We start from the raw sequence: 12827 nt of genomic DNA on the forward strand, positions 1-12827 counted from the left end.
ACCAGTAAAATGAAGCATATGCCTCCTAGTCCCCCTTATCTACAAGTAGGATGAATGAACGCAAGAATCTCATTCAACATCATTCAACATTTTCCCAATGCCGATATATATTCAGACAGAATCATGCCATGTTCACGGATGAACAAGTGGTTCGAGGGTCAGCGTCGAACTATAGAACTTGGAAAGACTGATGGGACGGGGAGATCACAGCGCGAATGCGAATGCAGCGAAGAACCATGGAGAGAAACATTGAACGACTGCCAGTTTTTCAGACCTCTCACCAAGTACAGATACTGCAACAGATGAGGCTTAATGGCATAACTCTGACACATTAACGACTTCAAAAAAACATATTCGTAACTAATTGAATTGATGCGACCGCAAGGAATCATTCTCAGAAGACGAAAATTAACTGTGAGCAGCTGGTAACCAAGACCGTGTATAGTAAGAGAACAGATAGAGAGTTCATTAATTACAGTAATCAAAACACCTCGTTCATCGGCCATCAGCCGAAGTGAAGGACTCAGCAAATCCAGCAGGCTTAGCGGGGATGCTCCCCGAGCTGTCCCCTAGAGTTCCCATGCTCGACCCTTTGCTTTCCGCTTCTTGCCACACCTTTAACAACTCAGGAAGCGGCACATTGTAATCGATTCCTGAAGTGTCTTCCAACTCGTCGGTCATTGGCTTCCACTGGTCGACTAGCGGGACTAGCACGTTGACCACATGGCTCATGTCGGGCCGATGGTGAGGCTCTCTAGCAGTGCAATGTCCAGCAAGTTCGGCCACTATGAAGATGCTCTCAAGAGCTTCTTTGGTTTCCTTGGCTGCTGGGTCAAGGGCTGCTACGAACTTCTTTTGCTTGATCTAATTCGCCAGAACCACTCTGCCAGATACCTGCTTTCCTCAGAGCGCTGCTCATCAAGTGCTGTAAGTCCGGTCAGAAGCTCCATTAGGACCACACCGTAGCTGTAGACATCGACTTTCGTCGTGATCTTTCCCATGACTGAAACCAAAAAGAAATTAAGAGTAAGCACAGTCGTAAACAGCGTGTACCCATTTAGCTGTGAAAGCAATCATGAGATGATTTTACATCAATCAAAATGATTGACTTTGTAGCCGAGATTGCCATGAAATGATTTGACATTAATTCAAGTGAACGCATTTCTCTGAGGCCATGTAAACAAAAATGAAAGATTCAAGCTACAGTTCCCTACCAGCATATTCAGGTGCGAGATAACCAAAGTCCCAGCAAGCTGTGTAGCAAAAGACCTCTCTCCATCGGGAGCGAGTTTAACCAATCCAAAATCCGAGACCTTTGCTCGGAAGTCATCGCCTAGAAGAATATTCGAAGACTTCCAGATCTCTGTGTATGAACGTGTGTTGGGCCAGGCTGTGCAGATACTCTATCCCTCGGGCCACATCCAAAGCGATTGTAAATCTCTTCCTCCATGTAAGAGGCTCTAATTGGTTCGTCTTCCAGTGAAAGAGATGCCGACTAAGAGCTCCCTGTGGCATGTACTCGTACACCAGAAGCCTCTCGCTTCCTTCGACGGAGTTACCCAAAAGAGACACCAAATGCCGGTGCCGGACTTTGGTTAGCACCGAGATCTCAGATCGGAACTCATCCAATGCTTTACTGCAGATTAGATTAGACTCCATCCTCTTGACAGCAATTTCGGTCCCATCACATAGCTCTCCCTTATAAACCGTCCCAAAGCCACCTTTTCCAAGTTCGTTTTCAGGTGCAAAATTCTTCGTCACCTTGCGTAGGTCTTGGACAGATATGCCGAGATTTCCAACCTCGATTGAATGCGATTTTTCTGTTCCGTTACTGAGTGAGCTCAAGGAGCTCGTCCCGGAATGAGAGAACAAGCTTGTCTTGGTATTGTTAGAAAATTTAATCTTGACTTTATTCTCTGAACCGGACATGTCTCTAGGATGAATGACAGTGGAACTCGGAGCCTCGGATACATCTTTCCTCTTCTTGTGGCAACAGATGTAGAGAATAATCATGAGGAGGACAAACGTGAGGATTAGAGTGGAAAACAACAAAAGCATTCTGAATCTTTTGGCTCCTTTGGGTCGAGGTTGAGCTTGACTAGAGTTCGACCCAGCAATTGTGGAAGGTGAGATCTCAGGTTTCGGTGGAGGTGGAGTGTTTTCTGGCAATGGGCTGCTACTGGGAGGTGGCGACACAGTGGGCGTGGTCTTATTGCGGACAAGGAGAGGGTTTCGATCAATGATGATCTTCACGCTATTGCGGAACACGGGCAATGGTGGATCAAGATTGTTCCCGCTCAAGTCCAACAACCTCAAAGACTTCAACTCAGTATAGTTTTCAGGGACTCTGCCATGTATGTTGTTGTCTCCGAGCCTAATTTCGAGCAACGAATCTAAGGATGCAAGGGAAGCACTCAGAGTGCCGTTGAGGTTACGCCTTGGAAAATTTAAAATGGACGTTTTCGACTTTGAATTGCAAGTCAATCCGAACCAAGGCCCTTCACATGGACTATTCCCAGACCACTGAGTAACAAGGTTCTCAGGATAACCGACACCGCCGAGAAAATCTAAGAGTGCATTAACTTCAGGGGCACATTGCATCCCAGATTCAGGTCGACAAAAGAAATTGGAATCATAAGTAACATTGCGTACCTTAAATTTTGGGATCGGACCCATGAACAGATTGTTGTTCAAGTCAAGTTTCTCGAGCTCCATATTGGCCAAGCTTTCGGGAATTAGACCAACAAGTTTGTTCCTGTTGAGATTAAGGTCCGTCAGAAAAGTCAGAGCTCCAATGTTCTCCGGAATCGTGCCGGTGAACTGGTTTCCGTGAAGCCACAACTGCGTTAGCGACGCCATTGAAGCAATCGCATCTATTTTACCGCCAATGCCACCGCCATTTTGGTCGTTCAACCACAAAATCTGCAGCATAGATTGATTGAAACTCCCCGGAAGCTCACCGGACAGACTATTATACGAAAGCTTCAGCGCTGTTAGGGATGGCATTGCCCCTAAAAACTCCGGCATGGGGCCGACCAAGTTGCAATTCATCAGGGAGAGATTCGTCAACTGAACAGAATTCGCCAATTCAACCGGCACAGACCATCCAGAGCTCTCATTCAAGGGGTTGTAATCCAAGGCCAACACCTGCAAACTGGTGAGGCCATCAAAAAAATCTGCAGGGATCGCCTCGAAGCCGTTGTAATCCAAATAAGCATACTGCAGCTCCGTCAATCCGCTAAAACTGGGCAATGCCCCAGACAGATTGTTCCTCTGGAGGCCTAAGTTGGAGAGCTTCGAGAGCTGATTAAAACTTGGAGGCAATTCGCCCGACAGACCCAATCCTTTGGCCTGTATTTGGGTGACCCTTTCCCCAGAACAGTAGACATAGGGCCATTTGGGAGGGCCACAAGGGTCGTCCCCATCAATTGGCCACTCAAGGAGCTCTGGATTCTCCAACCCATCTCTGAAATCATTGAGAACTTTGACGTCATTAGGGTCAGTGACACCACAAGCGACTGTAATCAGGCTCAAATGCAAGGCAATGCACAGGTTTCTCCTGATATCAACCATCATCACCGGCTATACGAAACCATCAAGATTCCAAACAGAGACAACATAAACCGCAATGCGACTTCAAAAGCACGGATGGGCTAAGACAGCCCCCCAGAAGGAAAAGAAAACAGGGCAGAAGGAAGAATACGAGGAAGAAGCTCCGCAGCCGAGGAAGCACCCTATGTAACCGAAAGGGGACAATTTTCTTGCGAAATTGTCCAAGAATCTGACTATAGTAAAAGAGACCAGAGCAGAGCCAAAAATAAAAGAAATGGGGTTCCCAAGCTGAGTAAAAGACAGTCTCTCAAGATCAATCTTTATGCTTTGGTAGACAATATTCATTTCTTGACACCTGACTCCCCCAAGTTAAGGGGAACAGTCCCCCATGACTGACTCTCTCTCTCTCTCCCTCTGCTTTCGAATTATTACTTTTTCACATGGAAGTATTACCAACTTTTTTCACGTAAAGCTTTCATTAGCAGACCTGTGACCGACAGTGATGATGGTGAAGCAATCGTATGGTTTGGAAGCATGAGAGAGCCCGTGTTCCTCTTTGACGGCAGAGCCATGGTGGCCCGGTGGGTGGTGGTTACGCTTTAGAAAAATCAAAACTTGGCACGAAATCATTCAATTTTTCTCCAGGGGTCCCCACACGAGCAGCCATGATGTCGGCTAATTAAGGGAAGTTCGGCTTTCCCCGCTGATTTCGGTGGCGGGTGATGCGTAACGCGAGGAAAATTCCATGTTTTTTTGCGAGCAAATTACTTAAAAGGTTCCGTCTTTACAAAGCTCAGTCCATCGAGCACATTCCACATTCCCGTACCATTCCCACCAGAATATCATCATCTTCTTCTTTTCTTTTCTTTTCAATGGCACTGTTGGCTACATGGAACCTTGCATCTTGCATCAAATCCAGAAAAACCGAGTCATTTCCTCGCTATCAACCAATGTTCTTTGTGAACAGGCTGATCTTTTCCTGTCCAATCGATACGTAGTTGAAGGCAAGCGCAAATCCGATGAATTCCCAGGCTTGTTTTATCCATGTCACGGGCTAAGAAAGTCGGCACAAACCTTAGAACTACACGTTAATCATCGATTCCTGTGTGTAAACCTATGTATGGACACTCGCATGTGGACTCATTTAAGAGATCTCGCATTGGCTTCCTGTATGTGGTGACCGATGATGAAAGATAATCTAGAACGCATGATGAATTATTGTCCTTTTATGTGCAGTTGTGATGTCCCCTTCAGTTTTCAAATTTAAGAAGTTTGGACTATAGGAACAGAACACCAGCCACTGATTTAACTCCAAATGCCATGTATCTGGGACCCACCAAACCAACCTCAACCTAAGGTTCCGTTTTGTGTGGTTCATCTTTCCTAGTCTTTGAGAAAAGGTACAGTCAGCATTCACTTCCGTTAACCTTCCGATAGCAACCTCCAAAAAGTAAAACAGGGTGGGAACGAAAACATGTGGCGGTAACATCACGTTCTGGACTAAAAAGGCGAGAGAGAGAGAGAGAGAGAGAGAGAGAGATTGAAGTGGCAACTTGCGTATGCATGGTGTTAACAGCAACAGCAAGATTCACATTAAAACGCCTCTAGCAATCTTATCTATTCCGAAATTAACAAAAGATCAAGAAGATACCTTGTGCCATGTTTGAAAAATGAAGTACCATAGAGCTGAGCAAAAATAACAAAACCAACAAATGCATTCGTTCATTAATTTCCAAGATCTTATGTCATTTCACCATTTTCACTACAATCTAGATAGGCCAAAAACGAGTGACAGTACGGGAAGACATTGATCCAACAATGTTTTTGCCGGAAGGTTGAAGTTACAATGTTTTTCTTCAACTTTCTCAATTAAATAATTCATCCTCACACTTTTGTATTTTTCGTCGATTATTCCCTTCCTTCCCCGCATCATTTCTTTATTGCATCACAACCAAACAAAGAATTGAAATACTCTTGTTGATTCATTCCATTGTTAAAAGAAAAAGTGCCACTAAATTATTAAGGTCCTGGAATGCTATAACATTCTGACAACGTAGATTCAAAAATTCTCACCCAAAAAATAAAATATAGAAATCACTACTTTCTTCATATTAGCTTCTACTTCTATCTCAGATGAAGTCCTAAAAAAACAAAATATTCAAACTAGATTTGGGGACACCGTGCCAATAAAGCAAAGTTATATCGCAACATCTCTGTATCAATGTTCCTTGAGAAAAGGTACCTTATCTACAAGGTACCTTTTGATTGAGTCGACCACCTTCACAGGAAAAGCCTCATCTTCTGGGTAATAAGCAATTGGATCAGCTAATAATGGATCTGGAAGATCAAGAATGCCTTCCACCGTGGCATGAAGGCAATAAGCTGAGTAGGTAACATGATATCCACCTTCTTGGACAATGAGAATGCGGCCTCCACTGTGCCTATCCGCGAGGCCACGAATTGTTCGACCAATCGCCCGATATCCATCCATTGTCAAGCACTGCCTTCCATTTGGATCGAACTACAGTGGCAAAGACAATAATCACCATGTAAGACATTCTGGTAAAACAGAGACACGTAAAAGATTATTGTGAAGATAAAAGTCCTTTTGGATCTAAAGCCAAATATCTCAGTTCAGGTAGCTATCCACATAAAACTTAATCAAGATAAGATTCTGTATTTTCAACTTTGGGTCAGAGGGATGAACTCTCCAATATGCATATCCTACTCATTTTTGGACGTTCACAATTTGTGGATTATGGGTGTAGTGAAAAGATGGGGTGAACAATGAGCTTTAACAATCACGAACAAAAATGTCACCAAGTTTGGCAATTTTATGCACCAACACATCCATAGTTTTCTGGATGATGTAGCTTGCATTGATGGATCTAAGGATGCTATAAAGTTTGATTGCCTTATTGTGCTTCCACTAGTAACTTATGCGGACTGCAACAGTTTTCATGAAAATCAGAAGGTGCTCATTTCGCAGTTCTAAACACGCCCTAAGCTCTCATCACGTTATACAAGCATTTTGGCTTGAAAGAGAAAAAGCTCATCCTCATCTGAGAAATGGTCTCCACTTCAGGAAGATGTTGCTTTGAACTGATTAAGGTGCCATTCTCCTGAGTAACAGCTTGTACAATTACACCATATCCCAAATCCCACGCTCACATGGCCCTTTTACAATAACAATCGTAGTTCCACTTTAGGTCGTGCTCCAATTAAGGCTAATTTTCTTCAGAGACAGCTTCTCAGGGCTTTCTTAGTAATGTCATAAGTATTTCCAAGCCTTCATCTTTCTGGTAATAACAAGCTTTAATCCTTACTAGAAATATATCTCAGCCATCTTACAAGATTAACAATACTATGAGATTACTATAGAAAATGGTAGTTGCTAGAATGAAGTAATTCTCTCCTTTAACCAAGGCACAACCCACAGCAGCTGCCCCAGAAGCAAAAATCCCACACTTTCCGTTTTGGAGAATCATCTAGCTTTCTTGAGCAAATAGAAAGAGATTCTTCAGCCACAAAAAAAACTGATCTAGATAAAAGGAGGAAAGATTCTCATAAAGTGCCACTCTGTCAAATGCATAGCTCATATTAAAAGTTAATCGAACATTCAACTAACATGTAACTGACTTGTTTAGTAGTTCTGTGACTCCCAACAGTATATTTCTATGCACTAATAGAGTAGCATACACCAGCTTAGCAAGTTCAGTTTTACATCAATTACAGGAGAAAGTGTACCTGGATATAACGGGAGGGGAAATAAAGAGGATCTACTTACCGCGCTAGAGTCTTGGCCAACAACAAGAACAACCATTTCAGGTTTGAAACTCTCCACAGCTGGCACAACCAGCTCAGTCACAGCATACTCGTATCCCCTGTCTCCGGTTCCATTTGGCAACGGAATGTTCATATTATACCCGTATCCTTCATCCTCACCAAGCTCATCGACAGATCCACTTTGTGGATGAGATGGACCCCAGGACCCGTGATTCATGTGAAGAGATGGTAAGAACGTCACTGGATTGGTAAAATCCCTCCGCTGTTCCATTTCCATAGTGCACATCTATATCAACAACGACAACCCTTTTGCACCCAGAGTCCAATGCCAATCGAACTGCTAGACCGGCATTGTTTAGGAAGCAATATCCATCGGCTTGAGAAGGCTGAGCATGGTGACCAGGTGGCCTCACTAGTGCATATGCAATCTTCCCCTTACCATCAAGTACGTACTTCATAGCAGAAAGTGTGTTACCAGCAGCAAGAAGCGCGGCATCCCATGACCCTGGGTTCAAGAAAGTTCCAGAGCAAAGAACTTTCCCTCCGTTTTTATCAGCTTCCACTAGTTCATTTATGTATTCTGGAAGGTCAAAGATGAAAATCACATCCGACTTGAGATAGTTTTCCACATTCAACTTATTACCAACCCGATGCAGCTGTCATAAAAGGAACACTTTGGACAGCCTCACAAGTTAACTTTAACAGCTCCAACTGGCACGCCAAAAGTTCTGAGTGCAGATGTTTTCCACTGCTAATCATGCGGCATCGTGTTTAAACATATTCAGAGAGCCATTTTCTATCCAGGAATTCAATTATCTAGAGACCCTAAGAATACATTTTTTTCACAACTAAGAAGTACCTTCCAGTTCATCATCAAAGGACACCAAACCTGAACTGGGCATCACCAATTAATTAACTACAGCACTAAAAGAAAATCCGATCTTGCACTTCCAATCCTCCAACACTACAGAAAATAAAGCAAAGACCAAAATCTCTCTCTCCCCGCAGCTCACCCACAATCACTTGCAGCCTTTATCCAACGAATCACTGTTCGCTCCATACGTATTCCAACCCAATCAAGCTTTCTCACACAACAACGAACAAACAAGAGAACAGAACATGGTACCAAGAGAGAGAATCATAGAAAGTACCCGGAGAGTGAAAAGAGAGGAGCTGAGAGATGAGAGCAGGCGTTGCAGTGTGCCAGGAGATGAAGGGAGAGATGGGTCCTCGCTTGAGGATCGAGACCATGTTCCGGACCCTGTCGGGGTTCTCCGGGTGCTTCTCGAGCACGTCCAAGAAGCCTGGTCGGATCCCCGTGTCGAACACGCCCCGACCGGTGTCGTGGCTCAGCATCCCGTCGTGCCAGAACACGTCGACCCGGTTCGTCGGAGGAGAAGAAGGAGCAGCAGCCATTCGAGAGTTGAATAGCGAAGCAGCCGATGATGTTTCCCTCTTCTGATCCTCAAAGGATGCTGTAACTCAGCAGGAGGAAGCTCTTGCCAGCTTATGCTTTTGCCTGTAATCTCTAATTTTCCTGGACGTTTTCGTTATAAGTTCGTTTCATGGAAAATAGGCAATTTTCAAAAATATTTTTTAAAGTTATTTTTCAGAAAAAAAATAATATTTTCTAATGTTCGGCTAAAATCTAAAATTGTTTTGGAAAATATTTTTCTCGTGTTCGGTAAGGAAAATATTTTTTGTTCCCGGGCTTGAAAGCATGAGTATCAATCGAGGCTCGCCAGATCGACGGCAATACCGATGACTAGCCAAGAAAGAAGAAGAGGGGAAACAAAGAAAATAAAAATAATAAAATGAAAAAGAAAATAAAAAGGAAATGAAAACTAATTTGAATTAAAAAATAAAAAGAAAATTAAAAAATAATTCAAATAAAAAAAAAAGACAAGAATAAGAAGAAATGAAAAGAAAGTGACGATTTGTAAATGTGTGAGATCGAGAGATCAGTGAAAAATGTTTTTCAAGTGAAAACATTTTCTCTTATTTTAGAAGTCTTTTTTTTTTTAATGCAAAAATTTTCCCTCAAGTTAATTCATTTTTCGTAAACGAATGTCGGAAAATTCGGAAAAAGGTTTTTAAAAATTATTTTTAAAAACGAATGTGTTCTAATTATTTACCATATTTTTGTCTCTTTCAATTTTCCATTCACCAATTTGTGAATCTTTCCACCATGTATGACCCACTTTGTGTTAGCCAGCCTTTTGATTTTTCAAGAATAAATATCTAACTGATGGGTCTCCAAGGCCAAGAAATTTGACAGAAAAGGGAAAGCTAATAAAGTCAACATGTGATGGTTAAGCAAAGGTTGTATTCCAATTTTTTAACACAGAACTTTGCTGTGATGTGTGTTTAGCGACATGTAGGTGACTAATCATCATCCATTTTCGCCCGGTGGTCGCGATGCATTCTCATTTTTGCTCGAACTCTGTGGCTGCCCTTCAATGGTGATCATACGGTGAGTCATATCCTCATCAAGAAGTGGCTGAAGAGTTTCATCCCCATGGTCAGAGAGCAGCTGGATGCTTCCTTGGTGAGTCATATGTCGACGCTCTATTGACCGCAAAGCTCCAGGCTCTGCGCACTTAAAATGCGCCAAGAAGGCCAGTTCGTTGACGGCCTCAGAGATCTTCAGCTGGCATTCTGCAATGTCGATAAGCAGCAAAACGACAGTAGTAGCTAGTATTATATCTAGGAGATCTGCACCTTCCCACCAGCCCGCTTCGAGCAACAACTTGAGTTCTTTGGAAGCTGCCTCAGCGTTAGCTAGATAGACACCGGGTGACGTTGATGGTCGAGTCATTATCTAAATGGCCGATGCGATTTCCTTCAAACATTTGCCGGACTCCACAGAAATCTTCGTGCAGGGTTCTTGAATTTTCCTCTGAACATTAGGGGGCGCTTGTACATGTACTCAATGAGTCATTAATCATCAATATTGGCTCTAACCAAGTTCGTGGCCAATCAAAGGAATGATTTATCTGAGAAATGGTTATATGATCTTAAGACAACCACCAACATTTATGGTTCAAAAATCTATCGAAGTCAAATTACCAACTCGGTTTCGGCAAAGAGTTGCGTCTAAGTGAGATCAATAGGACTGCTTCTATTAAGAAACTATAGTGGCAATGGACCCGGGTATAGGAGTGAAGATAGCTATTGAGAACTTCAATCTTGTAGGCGCACTGATGAATTAGAGTACCGATTTTCAAATGATGCTTCCAAGGATAATGAAACCAGAATTGACCATGACAAGGCTCCCATCTTACTAAATTAACCTGCAAAGAAATGGAATCAGATTGACCTAAAATCTGATTCTGGAAGCAAAGATAAACAACTTGTTTATTTGGCTGAAGGTAAAACAACTTGTTTACTTACCAGCATCTCTTCCTTGTCTTTGGACGTCAATAGAGTTCGACATGACTCAAAGAAGATCTGCCGTCTTCCTTGATCGCGCATCATTTGATAGTCCGGTACTTATCTCCAAATCTTGTAAGGCAAAGATTTTGTCAGTCCATCTCTATTCCTCAATAGAGCTCATTTTCGAGTAATTTTTTAAATTTGACCAAAACCTTCTAGGAAAAACCCAAGTTTATCCATGTTTGGAGCGATCTCTTGAAGCTGCTCACCACTCCAAACTGGGCAAATGAAGATGCACACGAGAATGGCGGTGAAACTGCTGAGAATGATGGTTTGACGCTCTTTGGCAAGCTATTGTGATTGCCTGATTCTCTTGATAACCCGATGCGAATACCATGTAGAAGGTCAGATCGAACACTATGAGCCCACAATCATGCCTTGTCTTCATTTCAGGAGGAAATCTTGTAAATGTCACAAGAGCAACTTCATAACACCAAAAACATTAGTTCAATTCATTAGTAAGTGGTAGACAGGGCTAGTTTCTTCTTTAGCGAGGACAAATCTAATATGAAGACAAAGAAAGCTAGCAGTATTGGCTCCATGGTTGTTCCTGAAAGAATTGCGACTTTGTGAGTTCCAATTCCTAGAGTAGCAGTTACACTTGTTGCTAACATCCTGTTCAATCCTTTCCCCGATCTTGCTCCTGCAAAAAAAGTTGAACAACAACGATGTTTGCGAAGTCCTATCGCGACACATTGTACTAGTTAGTGAACTATCAAAGCTTACTACCAATAGAGAACTTGAACATGACCACAACCGTTAATACTGTCCAAATTGCATTGACACCAAAACCATTGTAGAGCAGTCGAAAGTAGTAGAATAAGGAAACAAGTGTCAGAGCCAATCGCACTTTTAAGTAATGAATGATCTTTCTGGGATGATCTTGCCCTAGTTCCTTCGCTCTCATTGTGATGGAAATCATTTTTACACATATTTTCTTAGGCAAAGCCTTGACAGATATGCATCCCCTCATGAAAGGCCCTGCCTTCTCATTGTCGTAAAAAATTGCCATCTCCATTTTGTCTCATGCAAACTCCTAGCAACGCTATCCAGTAGAGCCAAAAATCGACTAATGTCCTGGCAAAAGAGGCCAGATCCTATATTTATAGATTTGGCAAAAGAGGCAAGATCCTATTTTCATAGTTAAGCAGTTTCCGGGGCGGTGTTGCTGCAAAAAGAGGCTATGCATTATAGATTTTGAAGAAGTCTAGCCGGGTATCATCAATCTATTTACTTGGAAGGTGTTGACCAAACTTAATCTAGATGAAACTACGATTAATAGTTGGAACGTCCTATCACATGTAAATGGAATCAATCTCCTCTATGCTTAGCCTCTTAATGGATCAAAGACAGAACGAAAGGGGAAATGAGAAAGCTAAAATGCCATAGCAACTAGTGTCGTGCAAGACTTTGTACATCGTACCTGATTCGCTGCACAATATATGGAGATGGATATGGAAATTTGGAAGGGCTGACATAAATATAAGATCTCCCCTCCAAATCTGGCCATTAATCCATGTATTTATTGCTATACTTTCCATTGGACAGTTAAAGACTTTGCTTTTGACCTGAGGGTTTCGCAAAAGCCTAGACTAGAGTGAATGCAAGTAAGAGTGAGTTTTGCTTTGGTTCTGCCTTTCATACGGCAAGAGTAGGTGATAGGAAAGGACCCAATTGTCAATCCAAGCTCATTCTTTGACACAATGTGTCCGGTTCCATAGCAGCATTTCGGACCAAGAGCTCTGTTTTCTCTTTTCGGGAGGCACCCATTGTTGTCTGGTCGCTGTTCTAATGGGCTTGTCCTGTTTTCGGGAGTTTTGATTAATGAACTATTCCTCCGGCCCAATAGACAACAATGGTCAAGACAAGCCAAGAATGGAATATCATAAACCCTAAATCTCATACAAAATCCCTCCTTCATTATGATTATGAATTTCTTATAGATAAGATTGATTGTCAGATGATCACCAGGACTCTCCTATCTCTAGTAAAGCCCAACATTATAAATAAAAAAAGAAAATTTACGAAATAGAATCGGCTATTTCTCACAAAGT

At 42.4% G+C, this 12827-nt stretch overlaps 2 protein-coding genes across 2 annotated transcripts; both read right to left on the reverse strand.

The window, feature by feature from the left end:
• Window positions 1-249: 249 nt before the first annotated feature.
• LOC104421346 (receptor-like kinase TMK3) lies at window positions 250-3961 on the reverse strand. Its single transcript, XM_010033257.3, is given in 5 exon segments — window positions 250-854; window positions 857-1003; window positions 1215-1244; window positions 1247-1355; window positions 1357-3961. Coding segments are annotated over 5 exon segments (2865 nt in total). The 5' UTR covers window positions 3577-3961; the 3' UTR covers window positions 250-495.
• Window positions 3962-5568: 1607 nt separating this feature from the next.
• Window positions 5569-8811, reverse strand: LOC120288667 (histone deacetylase 8-like). Its single transcript, XM_039302730.1, is given in 4 exon segments — window positions 5569-6073; window positions 7340-7565; window positions 7567-7918; window positions 8490-8811. Coding segments are annotated over 4 exon segments (1146 nt in total). The 5' UTR covers window positions 8755-8811; the 3' UTR covers window positions 5569-5770.
• Window positions 8812-12827: the final 4016 nt, after the last annotated feature.

The sequence above is a fragment of the Eucalyptus grandis genome, chromosome 10, assembly GCF_016545825.1.
Source record: "Eucalyptus grandis isolate ANBG69807.140 chromosome 10, ASM1654582v1, whole genome shotgun sequence".
NCBI classification, from domain to species: Eukaryota; Viridiplantae; Streptophyta; class Magnoliopsida; order Myrtales; family Myrtaceae; genus Eucalyptus; species Eucalyptus grandis.